General features: G+C 49.1%; 1 protein-coding gene across 2 annotated transcripts in view; it reads left to right on the forward strand.

The window, feature by feature from the left end:
- plekhh1 (pleckstrin homology domain containing, family H (with MyTH4 domain) member 1) overlaps positions 1-24675 on the forward strand; it is a 283094-nt gene that overhangs the window by 90142 nt on the left and 168277 nt on the right. For both annotated transcript variants that reach the window (XM_072265032.1, XM_072265024.1), the window contains exons 9-17: positions 1545-1636; positions 5159-5309; positions 7581-7720; positions 8759-8869; positions 8991-9077; positions 10475-10633; positions 15422-15502; positions 17820-17999; positions 22140-22248. In XM_072265032.1, coding sequence (XP_072121133.1) covers positions 1545-1636; positions 5159-5309; positions 7581-7720; positions 8759-8869; positions 8991-9077; positions 10475-10633; positions 15422-15502; positions 17820-17999; positions 22140-22248 — 1110 coding nt within the window. The remainder of the gene's footprint in view (positions 1-1544; positions 1637-5158; positions 5310-7580; positions 7721-8758; positions 8870-8990; positions 9078-10474; positions 10634-15421; positions 15503-17819; positions 18000-22139; positions 22249-24675) is intronic.

The raw sequence follows: 24675 nt of genomic DNA on the forward strand, positions 1-24675 counted from the left end.
TCTCTAACTTCTGGCAATTTCTAAACCCTCCCCTTCTCTATTTTTCCATTCCCCATTCTGCCTCTCCTCTTACTCCTTCTCCATACCTGTCTCTCACCTCCCTCTGGTTCCTTCCTTCCCATTCTCCCATGATCCACTCTGCTCTCCTATCAGATTCCTCCTTCTTCAGACTTTAACATCCCAGCTTCTCACTTTATTCCCCTCCTCCGCCCCCACCTACCCATCATCCCCTCTCTTGGTTCCACCTATCACCTCCCAGTTTGTACATCTTCCCCTCCCCCGCCTACCCATCATCCCCTCTCCTGGTTCCACCTATCACCTTCCAGTTTGTACTCCTTCCCCTCCCCCGCCTACCCATCATCCCCTCTCCTGGTTCCACCTATCACCTTCCGGTTTGTACGCCTTCCCCTCCCCCGCCTACCCATCATCCCCTCTCCTGGTTCCACCGATCACCTTCCAGTTTGTACGCCTTCCCCTCCCCCACCTACCCATCATCCCCTCTCCTGGTTCCACCTATCACCTCCCAGTTTGTACTCCTTCCCCTCCCCCACCTACCTATTCTGGCTTCTTTTCCCCTCCTTTCCTGCCTTGATGAAGGATATTGGCCCAAGACATCGACTATTTATTCCTCTCTTGTGTTTGTTCCATCTGTTTTCCTCCTTTTCCTCTGTTTTTTTAATCATATTTATTTTTATTTGGAGATGCAGCGCCAAGTACCTCTTTCTGGCCCTTTGAACTAATATCCCCGACACCCCCTCGGTTTTACCGTAGCCTAACTGGGGAGCAACTTTCAATGATCAGTCCCTCTGGACTGTGGGAGGAAACCGGAGAAAACCCATACATTCCACAGGGAGGAGATACAAACTCCTTACAGAGGATTGCTGGGATTGAACTCTGATGCCCCGAGCTGTAATGGCATCGCACTAACCATGGCCCTGCATTTGTCTGCGTCCATCTATCATTCACCTGGCAGTCTCTCAGTTCTACCCCTACTCACGATCCCTACCTGGCACCACCTGCCTGCTCACGTACCTCTTTCCAGGTCCGCCAACCACCTCAGAATTCTTTCTTGCCTCTGACCACCTTCTTCTCTATACTGGCCATCTCACCTCTCGATTCTCGGTCCAGACGCAGGGTGTCAACCCAAAGAATCGGCAGTTTCTTTGCCCCGCAGGTGCTGCTCGATGTACTGAGCTCCTCCTGCAGATTGTCTGTTGCTCTGGATTCGTGCATCTACGGTCTCTTGTCTCCCCACTCGCTGTCATCACTGCCATTGCTGGGGCCTGCCCAGGCCAACTTTGAAGCCGTTCTCATTGGCCCTGGCTCCCCAATGGGGCAACTTGGTAGAGTAGTTGGACAAGTCTTTGTAAACACAAGGGACAATGTTGGGGGTGGAGGGGGGGGGGGAACGTGGTGTTGTGACACACCAAGCCAAGGTGGTCAGCAATTCTGGAAATAAGACAATCTAGGCTGGGTCTTGCAAAGCAAGCATCAGGCTCTTGGTTCTTGTGTTAACCTCCTCCGTTTCTCTGTCCGTTCCCCAGTGTCGAACCTTCCTGCAGGTATCACATCTGGCTCATTCACTCAGCTCATCTACAAGAACGTGACGGTTCCTGTCTACACCACCTTGAAAGGGGTAGGTAGGATGAGCAGTTTTACGTACAGTAGGCTGAAGGCCAGGTGTGAGCCTGGAACCCCTGATCCTCGCATCAGTCCCTTTGTTACCCAGCGGAACCAGACTGCAGGGAGACTGGCCTGCTTCCCCAAGCAGCACAGAGGGGCAGCTTTGAGATGCCAAGAGGGCGTCCTTAGTTAACCAGAAAACACTGGGAATACTCAGCAGGCTGAGCAGCATCTGCAGAGAGACAGCCAGGGTTAACGTTTCAGTTTGAAGAAGTGGGAAAGAGCAAACGCAGGCTAATTTGCAAGGATTCCCAAGCTGGGTTGCACAGACTCCTCAGTTAATGGTAGGATCTGTGGCAGAAAAAAGGTCGGAAACCCCTGGTTTAGGGAGAGATGAATAGGAGAAACAAAATATTCCTTAGTGAGGCTTGGGTTTATTTATTGAGATACAGCACAGAATAGGCCTATCTGGCATACCACCCAGCAACCCCCAATTTAACCCTCACCTAATCACGGGACAATTTACAATGACCACTTAACCTACTAACCGGTACGTCTTTGGGCGGTGGGTGGAAACCGGAGCACCTGGAGGAAACCCACGCAGTCACGGAGTGAATATACAAATTCCTTACAGGAAGGTAGTGGGATCACAACGTTGATGATGCTGTTTGATGGGTAGGTTAATTTGGATGTTGGGAAAGAGAGAAAATGCAACCGAACAGGTATATGAAAGCTGGTTATTTTATTTTCAAGAGTACTCTGATGCAGTGAGAAAACGGCTTGTGTGTTACAAAGATAGAGCTCAGAGTAGTTCGAGCCACCCCACAATGCTGATTTAACCCAGGCCTCCCGGCCCTTCGAGCCACCCCACAACGCTGATTTAACCCAGGCCCTTCGAGCCACCTCACAATGCTGATTTAACCCAGGCCTCCCGGCCCTTCACACCACCCCACAACGCTGATTTAACCCAGGCCCTTCGAGCCACCCCACAATGCTGATTTAACCCAGGCCTCCCGGCCCTTCGAGCCACCCCACAATGCTGATTTAACCCAGGCCTCCCGGCCCTTCGAGCCAACCCACAATGCTGGTTTAACCCAGGCCTCCCGGCCCTTCGAGCCAACCCACAATGCTGATTTAACCCAGGCCTCCCGGCCCTTCACACCACCCCACAATGCTGATTTAACCCAGGCCTCCCGGCCCTTCACACCACCCCACAACGCAGATTTAACCCAGGCCCTTTGAGCCACCCCACAACGCTGATTTAACCCAGGCCTCCCGGCCCTTCGAGCCACCCCACAACGCTGATTTAACCCAGACCTCCCGGCCCTTCGAGCCACCCACAATGCTGATTTAACCCAGGCCTCTCGGCCCTTCACACCACCCCACAACACAGATTTAACCCAGGCCCTTCGAGCCACCCCACAACGCTGATTTAACCCAGGCCTTCCGGCCCTTCACACCACCCCACAACGCTGATTTAACCCAGGCCCTTCGAGCCACCCCACAATGCTGATTTAACCCAGGCCTCCTGGCCCTTTGAGCCAACCCACAATGCTGATTTAACCCAGGCCTCCCGGCCCTTCGAGCCACCCCACAATGCTGATTTAACCCAGGCCTCCCGGCCCTTCGAGCCACCCCACAACGCTGATTTAACCCAGGCCCCTCGAGCCACCCCACAATGCTGATTTAACCCAGGCCTCCTGGCCCTTTGAGCCAACCCACAATGCTGATTTAACCCAGGCCTCCCGGCCCTTCGAGCCACCCCACAACGCTGATTTAACCCAGGCCCTTCGAGCCACCCCACAATGCTGATTTAACCCAGGCCTCCTGGCCCTTTGAGCCAACCCACAATGCTGATTTAACCTAGGCCTTCCGTCCCTTCGAACCACCCACAATGCTGATTTAACCCAGGCCTCCCGGCCCTTCGAGCCAACCCACAACACGGATTTAACCCAGGCCTCCCGGCCCTTCGAACCATCCCATCTCAGCAACCCTACAATGGGGATTTAACCCTGACCTAATCACGGGATGTCTTTGGACTGTGGGAGGAAGCCAGAGGACCCGGGGAAAACCCACACGTTCCACAGTTATGCCATATATACAAGTGTATCAAGGATCAAAAACAAAACAATGCAGAGTTTAGTTGCAGAAGAAGTGCAGTGCAGCTCAGAGCAGTAGGGAATGCCCAGCAGGCCAGGCAGCGTCCGTGGTGAGAGAAAGTCTGAGTTAGTATTACTGCTGGGTGGCTTACTGTTCAGTTTTAATACAGATCGAGAAAGCGGGTTGCCTGAAAGAGTTGGATTTGAGTGAAAGAACGGAGGCTACGACTTGCCCAATAGAAGGTGACATGCTGTTTCTCATCGACGTGTGTGCTGGAGGTCAAAGACAGGTCAGAGTGGCTTGGCTTTATCAACTCATAGGCATCCCTGGCAGGGCTGGCATCCTTTGGAGGCTACGAGTTGGTAGTTGCCTTCTTCCGCTCCCATATGGTGAGGTCTGAGTCCATATAGTAAGGTCTGAGTAATCATGGATCATGATGGGAGGCTTACTCCTGAAGGAGATAGTTCAGTAGGGCTCTTTAGAAAGTAATAACAAAGCCAAAGAAAGCATGTCTTCAACAGAAGTAAGAACAGCATCTGCTGAAAACACCAAGAGAGTTGGGCAGCTTCTGTTGCAGGAGTATAAAATTAGAAGGTAGGGATTGATGGAAAGGGATGAAGGAATCTGAGGGACATTTTTCTTCACCCACAGAGTGATGAGTACCTGGAACACTCTACCAGCAAGAGTGTTCCCTGACACTTGAGAAGTGTTTCAACGAGCACATGAATCGCTTCGGTGTGGAAAAACAGAGATTGGTGGGATGAGTACAGGTTGCTGCCCATTGGTGGGCATGGAGAGAGGGGCAGAATGGCCTGTTTTCCAAGCTGTGTGGGAATCAGGGAGCGTAGATGTGTACGGGAAAGGAAATAAGTTAATTTCAGATGCGCTGGAATGGGCTTGCCCTCTGGGCTGGTACAGGTTGGCAGGTGAATTCTGCTGTAGGCAGAATCTGGGGGTGTGACTGTGGAGAGCTGGGGTCGGTGACGGGAATAAAAGGGGTTAATGTACAGTACTGTGCGAGAGTCTGAGCCACATGTACATCACTAGGGTGCCTGAGGCTTCTGCCCAGTACTGTAGTAATTTTGTTTATGGTACTGTAGTGCTGCCGCAATAAAAAAACATATTTCATGACATCTGTGAGGGATGATAAACCTGATTCTGATTTGGGTCTCGGTGATGGACTGAGAGTGGGAAGTGGTCAGAGAGAGGGGAATCATGGTTGGGAAAAGGGGAAGGGAGAGGGGAGGGATTTCAGTAATGAACAATATTCCAAATGTTTGGAATCAAATGACCTTGCCTGGTGTCTCTGGGCTGGTTGTGTCTACACCTGCTCCACCCCTCACCCCTCCCGTGGACTCCAGGCAAGGAACTGGGTTGCAGGCAGGATAGTGTGTGCTAAAAGTAATGCCGCATTTGTCTTGCTGGAATTTGACAGAAAGCAACACAGATTAGCAACATTCCCTTCCCCGACGAGTCCTCGGGATCTGACGACGACAGCAGTTCCCAGGCCAGCTTCCGAACGTCCACCGCAGGGTCAGAGTCGAGGAAAACCAACGGCCCCGGGAGCCCCCGAGCCGTGAAAAGAGGTGGGTGGTCAACGAGATCTGGCCGAGGAGCCCAGTGAGTGAGCATGTCTCCAACATCACAGCTGACGTCTCCTCGCGGTGCGGCAGGGCGGGAGGTAGCAAAGCAGCAGATTCCCGGAAGGTGGAGTCACCAGCTGAACAAGGCATTTGGCAAGCTGGCCTTCAGTCAGGGCACCGAACACAGAGGGTCGTGTTCCAGTTGCACAAAGTGTCGGCGTTTGGAATATCGTGTTCAGTTTTGGTCAGCCTGCTGTTGAATGAGTGCAGTGGAGACTTTATGAGGATGTTGCTGACTCTGGGACTTGAGGGACTGAGTTACATCGCGAGGTTGAGTTGGTCGGGAGGGTAGAAGAACGAGGGGTGATCTTATTGAGTTTATGGAGTCGGGTGTATAGAGGGTCAATGTGCGCAGTCTTTTTCTCCCAGGTTTGGGGAATTAAGAACAAGAGGGCGTAGGTTTAAGGTGAGAGCACAAAGGTTTAACAGGAGCCTCAGAGCAGCCTTTTCACCCAGAGGATGGTCAATGTATTGAATGAGCTGCCAGAGGAAGTGGCTGAGGCAGGTACATTATCCACAGTTCAAAGAGACCTGAACAGGACCATGGATAGGAAATGTGAGATGGATATGGGCCATATACAGGCAAATGTAGCGAGCTTAGATGGGAATCTTGGTCAGTATGAGCCAGCTGGGCTGAAGGGCCTGTCTCCTTGCTGTATGACTCTGTAAAGGAAACGTGGCAACTGATCTGCAGAAAGGGTCTGACCAGTGGAGATCTGGATGGCCAGAGGCTTTGTCTACAAGAGAGCACCATTCCCACAGAGGTGTGAACACACCAATACGCTGGGCTTTGTGTGTTTCATCAAAGTAAGGGCAAGTTGAGAATGTGTTTAAAAAGGCAAACAGCACCCTGGCCTTTATGAGTAGAGGCATAAAGAACATGGAAGCTTGTGGAGCTTAATAAAACACTGATTGGGACACAGCTGGTGTAATGTGTCCAGTTGGGACACAGCTGGTGTAATGTGTCCAGTTCTGGCGCCATACTTTAGGGAAGATGTAAAAGACTTTCGGGGAGTGTTGAGGAAAAAATGTTACTTAAAAAAACAATCCAGGATGAGGGACTTCAGTTACGTAGCTACAGTTCTCCTTGGACAGAGGAGGTGAGGGGGTGAATAATCGAGGTTTTTACAACCAAGAAGATAGGTAGAATAGACAGAAACTGTCCTCGTTAGTGTTAGAGGGGAAAGACTTGAGGCAATGGCAGGAAGAACCAAATGTGACACGTAGGGAAGTTTTCCTTAAAGCACGTAGTTAATATCTGCAATGTATCAGCAGGAACGGTAGTGGAGGCAGATTCACTGAAGTATCTGATAGAAAAGAACCAGTAGCACTCTTGGAGAGGGCATGAGATTGGCACTGACTGAATATCTCTGGCATAGAGACAGTATGTCTAATGGGGCAAATAGACTCCTCTTGGGCTCTAACCACTCTGATTCTTTTACAAAGCTGACTGTTGTGAGTATTCACCCTTAAAAACAATGATCAGTTAGGCACACAGAATCTGTATTAACTGACAGACAGCTTTATTAGTTCAACTAACAACAAACTTGCAAATCATGCAAGACTAAATACCTGTGCACACATCCGCTAAGCTTCCCTGACCCTTCCTGACCAGTCAAAGACTGACTGTCTACTGTCTGATACCCGGGAGAAGGAGTCCTCTCAACCCCAATGCAATCTACACATTTTTACTTCTACGATCAGTGGTCTCCACAGATCTGTTGCTGCCTGTACTGTGCACCTTCTTGGGGAGAGGATGGTCCAATTCACCTGGTTAAACAGGAGTCCAGCAAGCTGGAAGTGGCCTTAAAGTTGGAGTTGGGCTGTTAGTTGCAAAAGAAGGAAGCATGTCCCGGATGTGGACTTGAGTTCAGTGCGTAAACTGGAGAGGCAGTGGTCCTCCTTAAAGCAAAGGAGGTGGACAGCACGAGTGATCAAGGTAGTTGCAGTCAAGAAGGATGTAGGTAGAATAAACAGAAACTGTTTCCACTTGTGGAAGAAACGACAGGCAAAGAAAGGGATGATTGTCAGAAAGAAATGTTATGAAATGTGTAGTTGGAGTTGTCTTACTGATCTGACAGGGTAACCAAGCCATCATCCTTCATTGGTCTAGTCCCTCATGGAGCTGTCCTACTCTGTGCACCTGAGCCCACGAGTGAGGGCAGTGGAATTCACATTATGTATGTGTGTGTGTCTCTCTCTCTCTCCCCTCAGGCGTCTCCATGTCCTCTGTCAGCTCGGAAAGTGATTACGCCATCCCTCCTGACGCCTGTTCTGTAGACAGCGATTATTCCGAGCCTGAACACAAACTCCTCAGGACCTGTTCCATCTACTCCGCAGAGAGCAACTGCAACGTAAGCTGACCGCAGACCGCTTTCTCTCCTGGTACATTAGAGTCCTGAATGGTCCTTGGCTGAAATATTGATCGGGGATTGGGAAAGCAGTCACTTAATGATGGTGTTCATCCAACAGTATCAGTCCTCTCTCTCCAACTTCACATCACCAGTCCCTTTCCACAGCTGTTATAGATCTGATCAAATTCTTAGATATGCAAATCAAAGCAATTTTGCATTTTGACTGTAACGTTAAGGAGATGCAATTGTGGTTGGTGGCATTGAAGACCAAAGCACCTTGCATTTCCACCGCACCTCTTGCCCACACTAATTACCAGGAGCTCCACAGTATTACCCTAAGCTCTTAAGGCTTAGTAATGGGACGAGAGGCAGAGGGGTTTGGGAAGGGAACCTGAGAGTTTGGGGCCCAGGCAGCCAAAGGCACAGCTGCCAATGGCAGGATGACAGGAAGCGGGGGGGGTACAAGAAGTGGCAGAGTGATTATTTTAGTGAAGGGGGTATGTGGCTGAGGGAGGATGGGAAGGGATTGGTAAGTAGCAGTGTACCTGTTTAAGAACCTGGCCCAAGTTCACAGTTCCAGGACCATTCGCAGGTCGCCCTGGGTGTGTCTTTCCCAGCAGTGCTGATACCTCATTGCCTTATGGGTCAGGAGATTGTAAGCCCAAGGTGATTGGATAGAAAGTGTCTTCATGTGACTTTTCACCTCTTGATGAGTGATGTGATTGGATGGGAAGTGTAGTCACATGATACTGCCCCACCTCCACCTCTCCACATGATAAAACTAAGAGGATATATGGATCTTCCAACTCCATCCAGAGCATCGCTACTAGATACTGCTGTTGTTTTTTCAGCCACCTACCCTTCCTTGGGAAGTGGGTGCTAGGTTTTCCTCGCTGTCCTTTCACACCACGTTAGACTCTGTGCCCACCTGAAGCGGTCGCCTAATCTACCAGTCAATTCTTGAGTCATTTCTGTGCCTGTTGCGTAGCCACAGCCACAGCAGACTGCCTGACCCACCCACCACTGTGTTGGTTGCAGGAGCCTTTGGAAAAATCTGGGTACCTGCTGAAGATGGGAGGCCGCGTAAGGACGTGGAAAAGGCGATGGTTCACGCTGAGGAACAGCGAGATCCTTTATTACAAGTCGCCCGTAAGTAACCCTGTCCTGAACAGGGACGTCGTGATACAGTCAGAGCTACAGTTACGTTGGGGGCTGTGGGATCCAATTTTTGAGGCCACTGTAATTCCCAAGGACTACGTTGTACTTCCAGAGTGACGTCATCCGCAAGCCCCAAGGCCAGATTGAGCTTGGCTCCTCCTGTCGTATTGTGCGTGGGGAGGGAGCGCAGACCTTCCAGGTAAGTGCAAGTGTGCACCTCTGGAAATACTACTGTGCCCCCACCCCTTCCCACGTGGACCACGGGGATATCTAGGCTAGTAATCCCACCCAACGCACTGAACCGATCAGTTTGCCCTTCCAGCTTTCAGGTATCTGGTGATCTGCTGGATCTCTGCATCAATGATCATGTGTACTTCCCCGTCTACTTCCTACCCCGCTGATGCCATTCGAAGCCGAGCATCTAACGTGATGGTTGTGACGTGCTGATCGAGTACAAAGGGTGTGCAAAGACACCGTGTCAACGTGTGAATATTCAATCTCAGAGTCACTCAGCAGTGAAACACGCCCTCCAGCCCAAATGGTCCCTGCTGACCATGAGACTCGTCTAAGCTAGTCCAATTTGCCCTATATCCCTCTAAGCCTTTCCTATCCACGTACCTTGTCCAAGTACCCTTTAAGTGTCGTTAAAGTACCCACCTCAACCACTTCCTTTGGCAGCTCATTCCATACACCAATTACCCTCTGAGTGAAAGGGTAAATTCAGATTCCTATTGAATTCCTCCCCTCTCATCGCAAACCTGGTTCTTGATTCAGACCCCTGAGGTAAAAGACCACACGCTCCGACCCTGCCTAGGCCCCTCATGATTCCACACTCCTCAATAAGATCACCCCTCATTCTCCCAAACTCAAGTGAAGACAGTCCCTCCCTCGGTCCCATGAGTCCTGGCAACATACTCATAAATCTCATTAGATGCCTAATGGCATCTTTCATGTAGCTGGATTTTCCAAATTTGGCTTCACCAAAATCTTATGCAACCGCAACATAACATCCCAACTTCTCTACCCAGTGCCCTGACTGATGAAGGCCAGCGCACCAAAAGCATCCTTCAGTACCCTGGCTACCTGTGGTACCACTCTCAGATAACAATGTACTTGTTCCCAGGTACATCTGTTCTATAACACCACTCGGGGCCTGACCGGTCACTGTGAAAGTCCTACTCTGACTTGTCTTCCCAAAATGCAACACCTCGCACTTATCTGGATTAAACTCCATCTGCTTTTCCTTGGCCCAGATGCAGAATCAGTTTACCCAGCCGATCAAGATCCATCCGTAAATCCTGATAACCATTTCAGTGTTAGCACCAGCTGGTTCTGCAAGCTTACTAAGCCTGCCTTGTGCATCCTCATCCAGACACTGATACAGTTTATAAGCTCTTCAGTATAAGACTCAGGAGTAGCATGTAGCCCCTCACCAATTAAGCACAGCACCAAGGTGTGTTAAGATCCCTTTTCCTCAGGGCAAATGCTCCCATTGGCTTCCTCACGGTACAGTGCTAGCCCCTATAGATCGCAAAGCTCACGCGGGAGGATGTAAAAGACTCTGTCAGTGGTTTCCTGTGGCCCTACCTGCTGCAGCTGGTGACGGAGAGCAGGACGTACTACCTGACTGCAGACTCCCCCAACATCCTCGAGGAGTGGATCCGCGTGCTGCAGAACATCCTGAAGGTTCAGCTGGCAAGCCCGCCGGGTTCTCGAGCCGAATGGAAGCCGACAGTCCGAGGCTGGCTGACCAAGGTAAGGTGAATTGGGCACTGCAAGTGGCTCCTAATGTGTGCATGGGGGCAAATCTATGGGGTAATTGATGGGAAAATTAGGGCAATGAAATGCACTGGCATAAGATTAGCATGCCTGACTAGCATAGGCTGACTGGATCCAACTTGCTCAGTGATAGTTCTGCCATTCTATGGTATGATTGTGCCTCCAGGGACTTGGGGAAATTACAAGTCCTCTTTGAGGAGAGTACCAGTAGGATAAATAAAGGGGATGCAGTGGATGTTGTATATTTGGATTTTCAGAAGTCCTTTGAGAAGGTGCCACACGTGTGGCTATTTACCAAGTTAAGAGCCCATGGTATTACTGGGAAGTTACTGGCATGGTTAGAACATTGGCTGATTGGTAGGAGACAGCAACTGGGAATAAAAGGATTCTTTTCCTATTGACTGCCAGTGACTAGAGGTGTTCCGCAGGGGTCAGAGTTGGGACCACTTCTTTTTATGCTGTATATCAGTGATTTAGATAATGGAATAGGTGGGTTTGCGAATGATATAAAGATTGGTGGAGGGACAGGTAGTGTTGAGGAAACAAGTAGGCTGCAAAAGGACTTTGACAGATCAGGAGAAAGTGGCAAATGAAATACACTGTTGGAAAATGCATGGTCATGCACTTTGGTAGTAGAAATAAATGTGCAGATTACTTTCTAAATGGGGAGAAAATCCAAAATCTGAGATGCAAAGGGACTTGGGAGTCCTTGTGTAGAACACCCTGAAGGTTAACTTGCAGGTTGAGTCAGTGATGAAGAAAGCAAATGCAATGTTAGCATTCATTTTGAGAGGTCTAGAATGCAAGAGCAGGGATGTGATGCTGAGGCTTTATAAAGCACTGGTTAGGCCTCACCTTGGGTAATGTGAGCAATTTTGGGCTCCTTATTTAAGAAAAGATGTGATGACATTGGAGAGGGTTCAGAGAAGATTCGCAAGGATTCCAGGAATGAAAGGGTTATCATACGAGGAACGTTTGATAGCCCTGGGTCTGTACTGACTGGAATTTAGAAGGATGGGGGCGGGCCGGGGGATCTCATTGAACCCTTTTGAATGTTGACAGAGTCGATATGGAAAGAATGCTTCCCATGGTAGGAGAGTCTAGGACAAGAGGGCACAGCCTCAGGATAGAGGGGTCTCAATTTAAAACAGAGATGCGGAGACATTTCTATAGCCAGAGGTTAGTGAATTTGTGGAATTTATTACCACAGGCAGCTGTGGAGGCCAGGTTGTTGGGTGTTCTTAAAACAGACATTGATTGGACACAGCATCCAAAGGTTACGAGAAGAAGGCCAGGGAGTGGGGCTGAGGAGGGGGGGGGGAAGGGTCAGCCTTGTCTCATGGACTTGAAGCTCACTGCATCGGGAATAAGGCCTCTCAGGTGCTCATGGCTTCTGCCTTCAGGTAAGACACACATGTGCAGCACCATGACTGATTGGCAGGAGGAGCCCAGCCCTCGGCAGAGCTCAGTGAGTGCAGGGGCTGGGCAGGCACAGGAAAGGTACAGGAATTTCTGCAATGGCCGCCCAGCTGCTGCCTTCACCCTCTGGCCAACGTTCTTCCCTGCTGAAAAGGGGCATTTTCTACAGCAACACGGAAAGGGAGCCGTGTGATGCCAGGGGAACCTCCGCCATTAATCAAAATTGCCCAAGGTGCTCAGGAGGTCAGGCAGCATCCGTGGAGGGAGGATACACTTCTGCTAGATAATAAGCTACCAGCCTGAATGCTTAACTACTTCTCTTTCCACAGACACTGATGAAACCTGCTGAGTGTTGCTGGCAATTTTGATTATTATTTCAGCTTTCCAGCATCTGGTAAAAATTATTATAGTCATTCGGAGCATAAATCAGACTGCATTGGGTTTTGCACTCTTAATGCAAGTTCATTCCCTTGGACACCCTCCCACACTAACTGCTAAACCGAAGATGAGAGATTCCCCTGCACCTTGGGGTTTGGTAACAGCTCAAATCGCAGCTTGTGATAAGCAGGCATTGTCTTTCTCTACAAAGCCCCGTGCATTTACAGTAGTCTGCCAGATGTTGCAATCAAAGGGCTGCTTAGCACATTTATTCGGATGAGGGTAGAGATCTGGTTCTGTGGGTTCTCAACAATCGAGACTGGACACTTTGAAGTTGGTGCCGGCTCAAAAGCTGTGTTTAGGCAAAGCCAATTAAACTACTTGGCCTGATGCCAGGGCAGAAGAATGTGCACCCCCTTCTCCACTCGCCCCCCCCCCGCCCCCCCACCACTCCTTTAGTTCTGCGATGAGTTTCATATTAACAGTTTGTTTCCTATTAGTACGCACGTCTCTCCCACATGGTTTCTTGCGACCTTGGCACCAGCTGGCACCCCGCCCCCACCAGCCCTCAGCCAGATGCAGAATGAACTGTTTCTGGCCTGGGTGGGACTGCTGAGAGCTTGCCAATGGGCACCTTTGTTGCGGCTTCAGGCTGTCATTGCTGAGCAACTCAGGAACATGGGAAACAGCAGCAGAGGCCATTCAGGCTTTCCAGACTCTCCACCTTTCAGTTTAATCACAATCCTTCTCTGTCCTCATTCTCTTTGAAGACCTTCCAATAAATGTTTTCACCTCCTCCTTAATCCTGGCCAGTCATGTTGTCCACATCCTTTGTGATAGGGAATTCCACAGGTTGCTGTCTTCCAAATGAAGAACCATCTCCTAAAAGTTTTCGCCCATATTCTGAGACTGTGACTCCTCGTTGTAAACACTGTCAGCCAGGGGGAACGTCCTCCATTCACCAGATTGGCTGAGCCCTCTAGGAATTTTGTTTTTCTGTTAAATCTCCTCGCATTCTTCTGAACTTGGTTGAATATGGGCCTGTGTAATCTGTCAGTGTTCCTGCTAACCCAGGATTCAGTCTTCATTGCATTCCGTCTTTAGAAGACATATCCAGCCTTCAGTGAGGAAACGACAGGAATTCTGCAGATGCTGGAAATTCAAGCAACACACATCAAAGTTGCTGGTGAACGCAGCAAGCCAGGCAGCATCTCTAGGAAGAGGTACAGTCGACGTTTCAGGCCGAGACCCTTCATCTGATGAAGGGTCTCGGCCTGAAACATCGACTGCACCTCTTCCGAGAGACGCTGCCTGGCCTGCTGCGTTCACCAGCAACTTCAGTGAGGAAGACAGCTTTAGAGTCATAGAGTTAAAAAGCACGGAAAAAGGCCTTCAGCTCACCTTGTCCGTTCTGACTAAGTTGCCTACCTGAGCTAGTCTTACTTTTGCCCCATAACCATCAAAACCTTTCCTGTCTAACCATCTTTTAAATTTAATTGCACTCACCTCTACCACTCCCTCTGGCAGCTCATTCCATGTACCCACCACCATTAATGGAAATGTTGTCCCTCAGTCCCCCTTTAATTTATGCCATCTGCTCTTAGATTCCTCTACCCTGCCGAAAAGACTGTTTACTTATCTATTCCCCTCACGAATGTTGTAAACCTCCAAGGTCAGCCTTCCGACATTCCGCAGAGGAAAGCTCCAGCCTATTTATTCTCTCCAGATCTGATCTCACCAAGTCCCCTATAACTCAAGGAAACTTCATTTTCTCTGGATTTCAAGAACAGGCTTTCTTGGCAATGCAAACTGCAATTGAAGGTGCAGTACTTTGGATCTTGAAACTAAATCTCTACCCCCCGCCCCCCCGCCCATGCATGTCGTCCTCAGTTCCCCAGTCAGTCAGCTGTTCCTTGGTGTGCACTATCGATTAGCAAGAGGAGGTGACAAGCCTCAACTGAGGAACACGTCCACACGATTCCTCTGCAGGGATCCATCCTCAATGGAATCTCAGGTGTAGACTCTAAACTCCATGCCTTCGCCTCCAACTCCGGCCCCTTCTATCTCTCTCGCCGATGGGAGGTAGACCTTCACTTGTCCACCTCTCCCTTAATCTCCCCTTCCCTTTTCAGCTGTTCCTGAAATCGGGGCCTCTGAGTGTTTGTTCACCTGCTCCAATCTGATCTCCCTTGCCTTGTTTCTCTTTAGCTGATTTCCTCCATTACGTGCTACATAAAATAGATTGTTGATGTATCTGCCATACCAAGTGAGATCAACTATCTCAGGATAAACCCAAGACCTGCTGCTATTCTTTCTGTTAATCCTCTCAGATGAAGGCCCTGTGCTTTTGTTTGAGCTCTGTTGAATGTGAGCGGCCCCAAGGCTGGAAGTTGTATATGTCAGAGAGCAACTTGCCTTAGCCTCGTCTTGTGTGTATGATTGTGATGAGGTGGCCTTTAAAGCCACCTATCTCATTGCTCGCGAGCAGGATGAGCAGACTGCCCTGCTGAGAGGAAGATGCTATTAAGCTCCTGTTTCAGCAGTGGAGCTTCCACAGACATTTCAAAAATTCTCAGTATGCATTTTCCTCCTTCCCAAAAGAGTTTAACTGAAAACTTTTGGCTCAGTCCTGGAAGAATGTGCCTCTAATCCTGGGCCATAGCCTTTAAAAGTTCTCCCATTTTAGAGAGAAACTGCTCCCAATCTGAATATCCACAATTTTAAATGATGGAAACTGTTCAAAAGATTTTTTTTTAGTATCACAACTAGAGGAGAAGCCAGTTTCAGCATTTTACTTCCTCTAGGGCTGAAGGATGGAAACATGGTACGTGGTTAGAATATTTATGCGATTGTAGTTCCAGGCTCAGGTGTCTGTGGGTCCTCAGATTTGGTTCACTTTACCAGTAAAAGTGATCTCCACACTCACACAAAGTACTGTTGATTCAATGTTCTTCGCTTGCCTTACAGGTAAGGCATGGCTACTCCAAGCTGGTCTGGTGCTCGCTCATTGGGAAGGTGTTCTACTATTTCCGGAATCAGGATGACAAGGTACTTAAATACCACTGGTAAAGCGACCCAGAAGTAGACTCCAGTCAAATGATTGAAGGACAAGTGGGTTCATTCTGCTACCTCTGGTGCAATGTGAGCTATCCATTCCCCAGGACTGCTTTGGGCCTCGGCCGGATGGAACGCAAGGAACATAGCAGCCATGTGTGGCTAGTTGAGGGTAAAGCCACGGCTAATCTTTTGCATTTGAAGAGTGGGGTGACATTAGTGATTGCAGAGAAGAGCTGCTGCCTCTTAGCTCCAGGAACCCAGGTTCGATCCTGACCTTGGGTGCTGTCCGTGTGGAGTTTGCATGTTTCCCCTATTCCTGCATAGATTCCCTCCGGGTGCTCCAGTGTCCTCCTGTGTCCAAAGATGTGCAGATTGGTAGGTTAATTGGCCGCTATAAATTGTCCCTAGTGTGAGGTAGAATGTGAGGGGAATGGATGGGAATGTGGGATGAGTGGGTGACATGGAATTAATGGAGAACTAGATTGAGTTGTGAGCCAGAATAGATTTAAAGTTCAAAGTAAGTTTATTACCAAAGTACAGATATGTCACCGTATACAACCCTGAGATTCATTGTCCTGCCTGCATACTCAATAAATCCATAGAATGAATACCAACCGGAATAGAATCAATGAAAGTCCGCACCAACTCGGGCGTTCAACCACTGGGCAAAAGACAGCAAACTGCAAATGCAAAAAGAAAGAGATAATAATAAATTCAATTTGATTGTTCGATTCAAAAGTGTAATAGATTTGATGGGCTAAATAGAGGGCTTCCTCCTTGTAAGGAAGTGTAGAAATATATACTGTGTTTATTCTTCAATAACTTTAAAAGACTTGCACCCTCAGTTCCTGAGCTGGGGCAGATATTTGTCAGTTAACGTGCAGCTGTAAAGTACACTTTGTTGTATTGTGTTCCTGGGCATGTACCACTCTTCCCCCTCAAGGCAGTGAACCAGATAAAATTGCATCCCCATCACAATGCCTGTGGTTGATCAGCATTCTCTAGGAGGTTACATTTGAAAAGTGTAAATGCAAGTGGAGTGCCATCAGGAAGGCGCTCAGTGCTATTGAGTTTTCCAATCTCGGAACAAAGAGAGAGACTACAGTTTGCACTGAGTGTGGTACTCCCTGCGAGTGGCCATGTTTGCCTGTTGTACAGTGCACACTGAGAATGCTGCTGTGGCTGGGTGGGACTAACCAGACGTTGAAAGACTGGAGGTGAGAGGGAACTCTGGTAATTACCAAAGGCTTGAGCTTTGTGATGTACAAAGAGAATGAGAGGTGTGTCACGGTCTGGAGAGGTGATGTACCTGGCCATACCAGCAGACAGTGAGGCTTGGTCATTGTATAATGAGTTCCAAGCCAATGCCCACACCAGACGCCTGTGCCAGCACAGCTTGGCTGGGTTCACAGAGAGACGTAACACAGAAATGGTTCCTTCCACCCACCAAGTTCAGAATGGCGGTTGCTGGGGTGAGGTGACTGGAGGAGCACTTGTTCTGTACTTTGCTTGGACCTCCACCAAGAACTTGAGGCCTCCTTCTTTTGTGCTGGCAGAACTGGCAGTGTGTATGCATCCCGTTTGCCTGGCTCAAAGCAGAAAACCAAGTCCTGTAGGTGTGGGAATACACAGCTTTGTGTGTTTCAGCAGGTCTACTGTCTGCAATTAATTAAACCTCAGCATCCACTCGCAGGCCTTAGTGGAAATATCAAGTTGCCAGTGCATTGGAAGTGGCCACTAAAACTAGTCCCTTCTGTCTGAAGGCAGTTGGCTCAATAGCAGTGCCTGAGCTGGGTGTAAGGTAATAGAACTGTGATGGAAACTCTGGGATAACGGTGGCTCAATCCGGGAATGGTCTAATGAAGACTGATTTCAGGGATGTAGTAAATTTGAGGCAATAATATTAAACTTTCTGCATAACTGTTTGGAGTTCCTGTTTATTCAGTGGTATTGGGCTGCGGGTCTGGCCGCGGGTTGCGGTTCAAAGTCGTGATTGCAGACAGAGCTGTCTCAGTCTTTGCTGGGTGACATTCCATTGATGTTCCCCGTGCCAGCAACACGCTCCAAAAGAGGAGTGGTCAGTGATGAGCCTGGCACACAGAGCTGGGTTATAGGAGCGCAGAAGCTATGCAGAGCCAAGTGAGGAGGGACCTCAAGGGGCCACAAAGCCTGCCTCCAACTAATAGCTGGTTGACTGCTTTCCGCAATGTGTTTAGTGCTGCTGTTGATAACGCTGGTCTTGGTTTTGTGCGTGAGGCATGTAAGGAAGGAGATGGGTTTTGTTCTAATTAACTCTCCGACTATTTAGTTTCCCTTGGGTCAACTGAAGGTCAGAGAAGCTAAAGTTGAAGAGGTGGACCGCTCCTGCGACTCCGACGAGGATTACGAGGCCGGGGGCCGAGGGTTCCTCTCCTCCCACTTCACCCTGGTCATCCATCCGAAGGATCAAAGCCCAACTTACCTGCTGATTGGTACAAAGCAGGAGAAGGTGAGGAGTCATTTGGGAGGGTGGAAGAAGTTTCCGGGACTTGGGACTGGGTTCTAGGGAGAGGCTGGGCAGGCTACGACTTGATTCCTTGGGGGGAGGGGGGTGACTTTATAGAGATGTATAAAATCCTGAGGGGCATAGATCAGGTGAATGCACTCTGTCGTCCAGAATTATATCAAGAATTAGAGGGCATAAGTTTACAGTGAAGGGGAAAGATTTAACGGGTACCTGAGGGGCAACTACTTCACACTGGTCTGAAGGGGTAGGCATTTAAAAACAGGGAAGCTTTCTATCAATTGCACAGGGTGGTGGTGAGGCCTCACCTGGAATCTGTGCATGGTTTTAGTCCCCTTTCCCTGTACACTGGAGGGTTATGGGGAAAGGCCGGGTAAGTGGAGATGAGTCCATGGTCAGATCAGCCATGATTTTATTGAATGGCAGAGCAGGCTCGATGGGCCGGGTGGCCAACTCCTGCTCCTATTTCTTATGTTCATATGGAGGCAATACCAAGAGGATTCCAGATTATTTCCTGGGATGAGAAGGGTGTCCTGTCAGGAGACATTGCCTAGTTTGAAGCTGTATTCCTTGGAATTTGATGGAATGAGGAGTGACGTTATTCAGACATAGGACCCTAAAGGGGCTGGACTGGATAGCTGCTGGAATGTGTTCGCTGCTGGGAGAGTTTTGAACAAAGGGACATAACTTTACCTGATACGGGGCTGATCATTTAATAGGAATTCTTTCCCTCCAGTCAGTGGATCTCGGGAATTCTCAGTCTTGGTGGGTGGTGGAAGCAGGATCATTAGAAGTATTTAAGGTGGAAATGGGTAAATATTTGAACGCCCAAGGATTAGAGAGGTATGGAGGAATGGCACAGGAGAGATGCTGAGACTAGTTCATTCATTTGTTAGGCACCATGTCATATAACATGGGTGACCATGGTCTTTCCATTGTTCTTGGTGAATTTTTCTACAGAAGTGAGTTACCATTGCCTTCTTCTGAGCAGTGTCTTTACAGGAGGTGTGACCTCAGCCATTACTAATACTCTTCAGAGAATGTTTGCATGCTGTCCATGGTCAGATAAGCAGGACTTGTGATATGCACAGGCTGCATATACAACCATCCACCTCCTGATCTCACAACTTTGCCTGACCCTGAGGTGCTACACCTTGCCCAAGGATGACCTGCAGGCTAACAGAGGGAAGGAGCGCCTTACACCTCCTGTGGTAGAGACGTATCTCCACCCTGCCCACCCAGCTGACACCAGTATTGATGATGATGTTGAATGGTGGGGCAGTTTTAATGGGCCTGATCACTGACTCCTGCTGTTTTCTTGTGTTCATCTTTTTATTGGCATTGAACTTCAGTGCTCCTCACTGACGATAGTAGGATGTGAGGCATGGTTTTGGAGTACTGGAAGATTGCTAGTGTCACTCTGCTATTTAAGAAGGGGGCAAGGAAGCAAAAAGGAAATTATAGACCTGTTAGCTTGACATCGGTGGTTGGGAAGTTGTTGGAGTCGATTGTCAAGGATGAGGTTACAGAGTACCTGGAGGCATATGACAAGATAGGCAGAACTCAGCATGGATTCCTTAAAGGAAGATCCTGTCTGATAAACCTATTATAATTTTTTGAGGAAATTACAAGTAGGCTAGACAAGGGAGATGCAGTGGATGTTGTATATTTGGATTTTCAGAAGGCCTTTGACAAGGTGCAACACATGAGGCTACTTAACAAGATAAGAGCCCATGGAATTACGGGAAAGTTACGTAAGTGGATAGGGCATTGGCTGATTGGCAGGAAACAGAGAGTGGGAATAAAGGGATCCTATTCTGGTTGGCTGCCGGTTACCAGTGGTGTTCCACGGGGGTCCGTGTTGGGGCCGCTTCTTTTTACATTGTACATCAACAATTTGGATTTTGGAATAGATGGCTTTGTGGCTAAGTTTGGTGATGATACGAAGATAGGTGGAGGGGCCGGTAGTGCTGAGGAAACGGAGAGTCTGCAGAGAGACTTGGATAGATTGGAAGAATGGGCAAAGAAGTGGCAAATGAAATACAATGTTGGAAAGTGTATGGTTATGCACTTTGGCAGAAGAAATAAATGGGCAGACTATTATTTAAATAGGGAAAGAATTCAAAGTTCTGAGATGCAATGGGACTTGGGAGTCCTCATGCAGGATACCCTTAAGGTTAACCTCCAGGTTGAGTTGGTGGTGAAGAAGGCGAATGCAATGTTGGCATTCATTTCTAGAGGAATAGAGTATAGGAGCAGGGATGTGATGTTGAGGCTCTATAAGGCGCTGGTGAGACCTCACTTGGAGTACTGTGGGCAGTTTTGGTCTCCTTATTTAAGAAAGGATGTGCTGATGTTGGAGAGGGTACAGAGAAGATTCACTAGAATGATTCCGGGAATGAGAGGGTTAACATTTGAGGAACGTTTGTCCGCTCTTGGACTGTATTCCTTGGAGTTTAGAAGAATGAGGGGGGACCTCATAGAAACATTTCAAATGTTGAAAGGCATGGACAGAGTGGATGTAGCAAAGTCGTTTCCCATGATGGGGGAGTCTAGTACGAGAGGGCATGACTTAAGCATTGAAGGGCGCCCATTCAGAACAGAGATGCGAAGAAATTTTTTTAGCCAGAGAGTGGTGAATCTATGGAATTTGTTGCCACGGGCAGCAGTGGAGGCCAAGTCATTGTGTGTATTTAAGGCAGAGATTGATAGGTATCTGAGTAGCCAGGGCATCAAAGGTTATGGTGAGAAGGTGGGGGAGTGGGACTAAACGGGAGAATGGATCAGCTCATGATAAAATGGCGGAGCAGACTCGATGGGCCGAATGGCTGACTTCTGCTCCTTTGTCTTATGGTCTTATAATCAGACTTTATGATAGGCTTCCAGGCCTGTGCCCAAACTTCGTGGAAGTTAAGATTATTCGTATGGTGCCTGACACAATGCAGAGGGAATATTGGACAGGCAGTGAACAGAAAAGTGTTCTAAAAATATCGCTAAACATTTTTATTTTACTAGTTATGACAGTGTTGAAGATTGGGACAAAGATTATTTGATATTCAGTCAAGAAGTGTCTGTTAATTAACGAGGAGCCAATTCACTGGAAAGCTGACTCATACGCATAATTCCTGGAGTGTGTCCACTCAGGAACAGCAACCATGCTCTGTCAACCAATTCCAGCTGGAAACAATCTAAGTAAGGCTGAATTTAACCACTTGCAGCCAGCTCCTTTATTTAAAAATAACTAAGTTAGCCTTGTTCCACCAAACTTCAGCCTAGGAGAAGCAAGGATTGCGGAGGGAATGCAGTTGGAGTTTAGTAGGTTTCAGAATTGTTCACCCAGTTTTTGGTGGTCTGTTGGGTTTAATCATTGATTAGTGGTTATCCAGAAGAAGGCAGTGGCGAGGCTGGTAGAACCGCCACCTCACACCTTCAGTGACCTGGGTTCGATCCCAACCTCGGGTGCTGCCTGTGTGGAGGTTGCATGTTCTCCCTGAGGCTGTGCGGATCTCCTCCAGCTTTCCACCCACATCCCAAAGATGTGTGGTTTGGTGGGTTAATTAGCCATTGTAGAAGAAAGAATAAAGCCCTTAACTCCGAGTAGAGTCATCGGGACGCCATCATGACAGCATATTTTTTTAGCAGGCTTTCTTGTTTTTACGAAGAGTTTCTAGCTCGACGATCAACCCAGCACGGATGGAAAGCATGTAAGGGAGCCGGCTGGATTCGAACTCGGGAGCCTTTGCTCCAAAGTCCGACGCTGATGCCACTACGCCACCAGCCGGCTAAATTAGCCATTGTAAATTGCCCCTAATGTCTAGGTGATTTGTAGAATTTGGGGTGTTGGAACTATTAATGGGAGTGTGGGGAAAATCAAATGGGGTTCTGTATAGGAAAGGTGTGAATGGGTGATTGGTGGTTAGCATGGATTCAGTGGGCCAAAGGGACGGTTTATGTGGTGTTTTGACTGTTGAACCGAGGTTGTAAGTACAAGACACTGAATTTCTGGTCAGATTACCATCCTGTACCTGTACTCTACCCCTGCTCCCTCAATCGGCAAGACCTGTCCCTCAGTGAGACCAATACCTGTCACTGTGCTTTCTACTACCACGCCTTACTTCTCCACAGGACACTTGGCTCTACCATTTGACCGTGGCGGCTGGGAGCAGCCATTCCAAAGTAGGTACAGAGTACGAGCAGCTGATCGGAAGACTGCTGGATGTCGATGGACAGTCGGGTGAGTGCCACGCAGGGATATTGTGGATTAACACTGGCCCAGGGGCTGGGCCTGGCTGGTATGGTGCCAGAGGATTACCAATTAATGCTCCAGAAAAACACCAATAGTCTACTATCGGAGTGTTTCGAAATCCCAATTGTTCAGTAGCTAGCTCACTGGGTCTTGTATCCCACTCTCCCTCTAAACTCACTGAGACCCCGTTTCCCACTCTCCCTTTAAACTCACCGAGAACCCGTTTCCCACTCTCCTGTTAAACCCACCGAGACACCGTTTCCCACTCTCCCGTTAAACCCACCGAGACACCGTTTCACACTCTCCCTTTAAACCCACCGAGACACCGTTTCCCACTCTCCCTTTAAACTCACCGAGACACCGTTTCCCACTCTCCCTTTAAACCCACAGAGACCCCGTTTTCCACTCTCCCGTTAAACACACCGAGACACCGTTTCCCACTCTCCCTTTAAACTCACCGAGACACCGTTTCCCACTCTCCCTTTAAACTCACCGAGACACCGTTTCCCACTCTCCCTTTAAACCCACAGAGACCCCGTTTCCCACTGTCCCGTTAAACCCACCGAGACACCGTTTCCCACTCTCCCGTTAAACCCACTGAGACACCGTTTCCCACTCTCCCGTTAAACCCACCGAGACCCCGTTTCCCACTCTCCCGTTAAACCCACCGAGACACCGTTTCCCACTCTCCCGTTAAACCCACCGAGACACCGTTTCCCACTCTCCCGTTAAACCCACCGGGACCCCGTTTCCCACTCTCCCTTTAAACCCACTGAGACACCGTTTCCCACTCTCCCGTTAAACCCATCAAGACACCGCTTCCCACTCTCCCTTTAAACTCACCGAGACCTCATTTCCCACTCTCCCTTTAAACTCACTGAGACCCCGTTATCCACCCTCCCTTTAAACTCACCAAGAACCCGTTTCCCACTCTCCCGTTAAACCCACCGAGACACCGTTTCCCACTCTCCCGCTAAACCCACCGAGACACCGTTTCACACTCTCCCTTTAAACCCACCGAGACACAGTTTCCCACTCTCCCTTTAAACTCACCGAGAACCCGTTTCTCACTCTCCCGTTAAACCCAGCAGGACACCGTTTCCCACTCTCCCGTTAAACCCACCAAGACACCATTTCCCACTCTCCCGTTAAACCCACCGAGACACCGTTTCCCACTCTCCCGTTAAACCCACCGAGACACCGTTTCCCACTCCCCCTTTAAACCCACCGAGACACCGTTTCCCACTCCCCCTTTAAACTCACCGAGACACCGTTTCCCACTCTCCCTTTGAATCCACAGAGACCCCGTTTCCCACTCTCCCTTTGAATCCACAGAGACCCCGTTTCCCACTCTCCCTTTAAACTCAGAGACCCCGTTTCCCACTCTCCCTTTAAACTCATTGAGACCCCGTTTCCCACTCTCCCCTTAAACTCACCGAGACCCCGTTTCCCACTCTACCTTTAAACTCACCGACATACCGTTTCCCACTCTCCCTTTAAACCCACAGAGACCCCGTTTCCCACTCTCCCGTTAAACCCACCGAGACACCGTTTCCCACTCTCCCATTAAACTCACCGAGACACCGTTTCCCACTCTCCCTTTAAACTCATAGTGACCCCGTTTCCCACTCTCCCGTTAAACCCACCGAGACGTTTCCCACTCTCCCTTTAAACTCACCGTGACCCCGTTTCCCACTCTCCCATTAAACCCACCGAGACACCGTTTCCCACTCTCCCGTTAAACCCACCGAGACACCGTTTCACACTCTCCCGTTAAACCCACCGAGACAACGTTTCCCACTCTCCCGTTAAACCCACCGAGACACGGTTTCCCACTCTCCCGTTACACCCACCGAGACACGGTTTCACACTCTCCCTTTAAACTCACCGGGACACCGTTTCCCACTCTCCCTTTAAACTCACCGAGACACCGTTTTCCACTCTCCCTTTAAACCCACAGAGACCCCGTTTCCCACTCTCCCGTTAAACCCACCGAGACACCGTTTCCCACTCTCCCATTAAACTCATAGTGACCCCGTTTCCCACTCTCCCTTTAAAATCACAGAGACCCCGTTTCCCACTCTCCTGTTAAACCCACCGAGACACCTTTTCCCACTGTCCCTTTAAACTCACCGAGACACCGTTATCCACCCTCCCTTTAAACTCACCGAGAACCCGTTTCCCACTCTCCCGTTAAACCCACCGAGACACCGTTTCCCACTCTCCCGTTACACCCACCGAGACACCGTTTCCCACTCCCCCATTAAACTCACCGAGACACCGTTTCCCACTCTCCCTTTGAATCCACAGAGACTCCGTTTCCCACTCTCCCTTTAAACTCAGAGACTCCGTTTCCCACTCTCCCTTTAAACTCATTGAGACCCCGTTTCCCACTCTCCCGTTAAACACACCGAG

Source organism: Mobula birostris, chromosome 1 (genome assembly GCF_030028105.1).
Source record: "Mobula birostris isolate sMobBir1 chromosome 1, sMobBir1.hap1, whole genome shotgun sequence".
NCBI classification, from domain to species: domain Eukaryota; kingdom Metazoa; phylum Chordata; class Chondrichthyes; order Myliobatiformes; family Myliobatidae; genus Mobula; species Mobula birostris.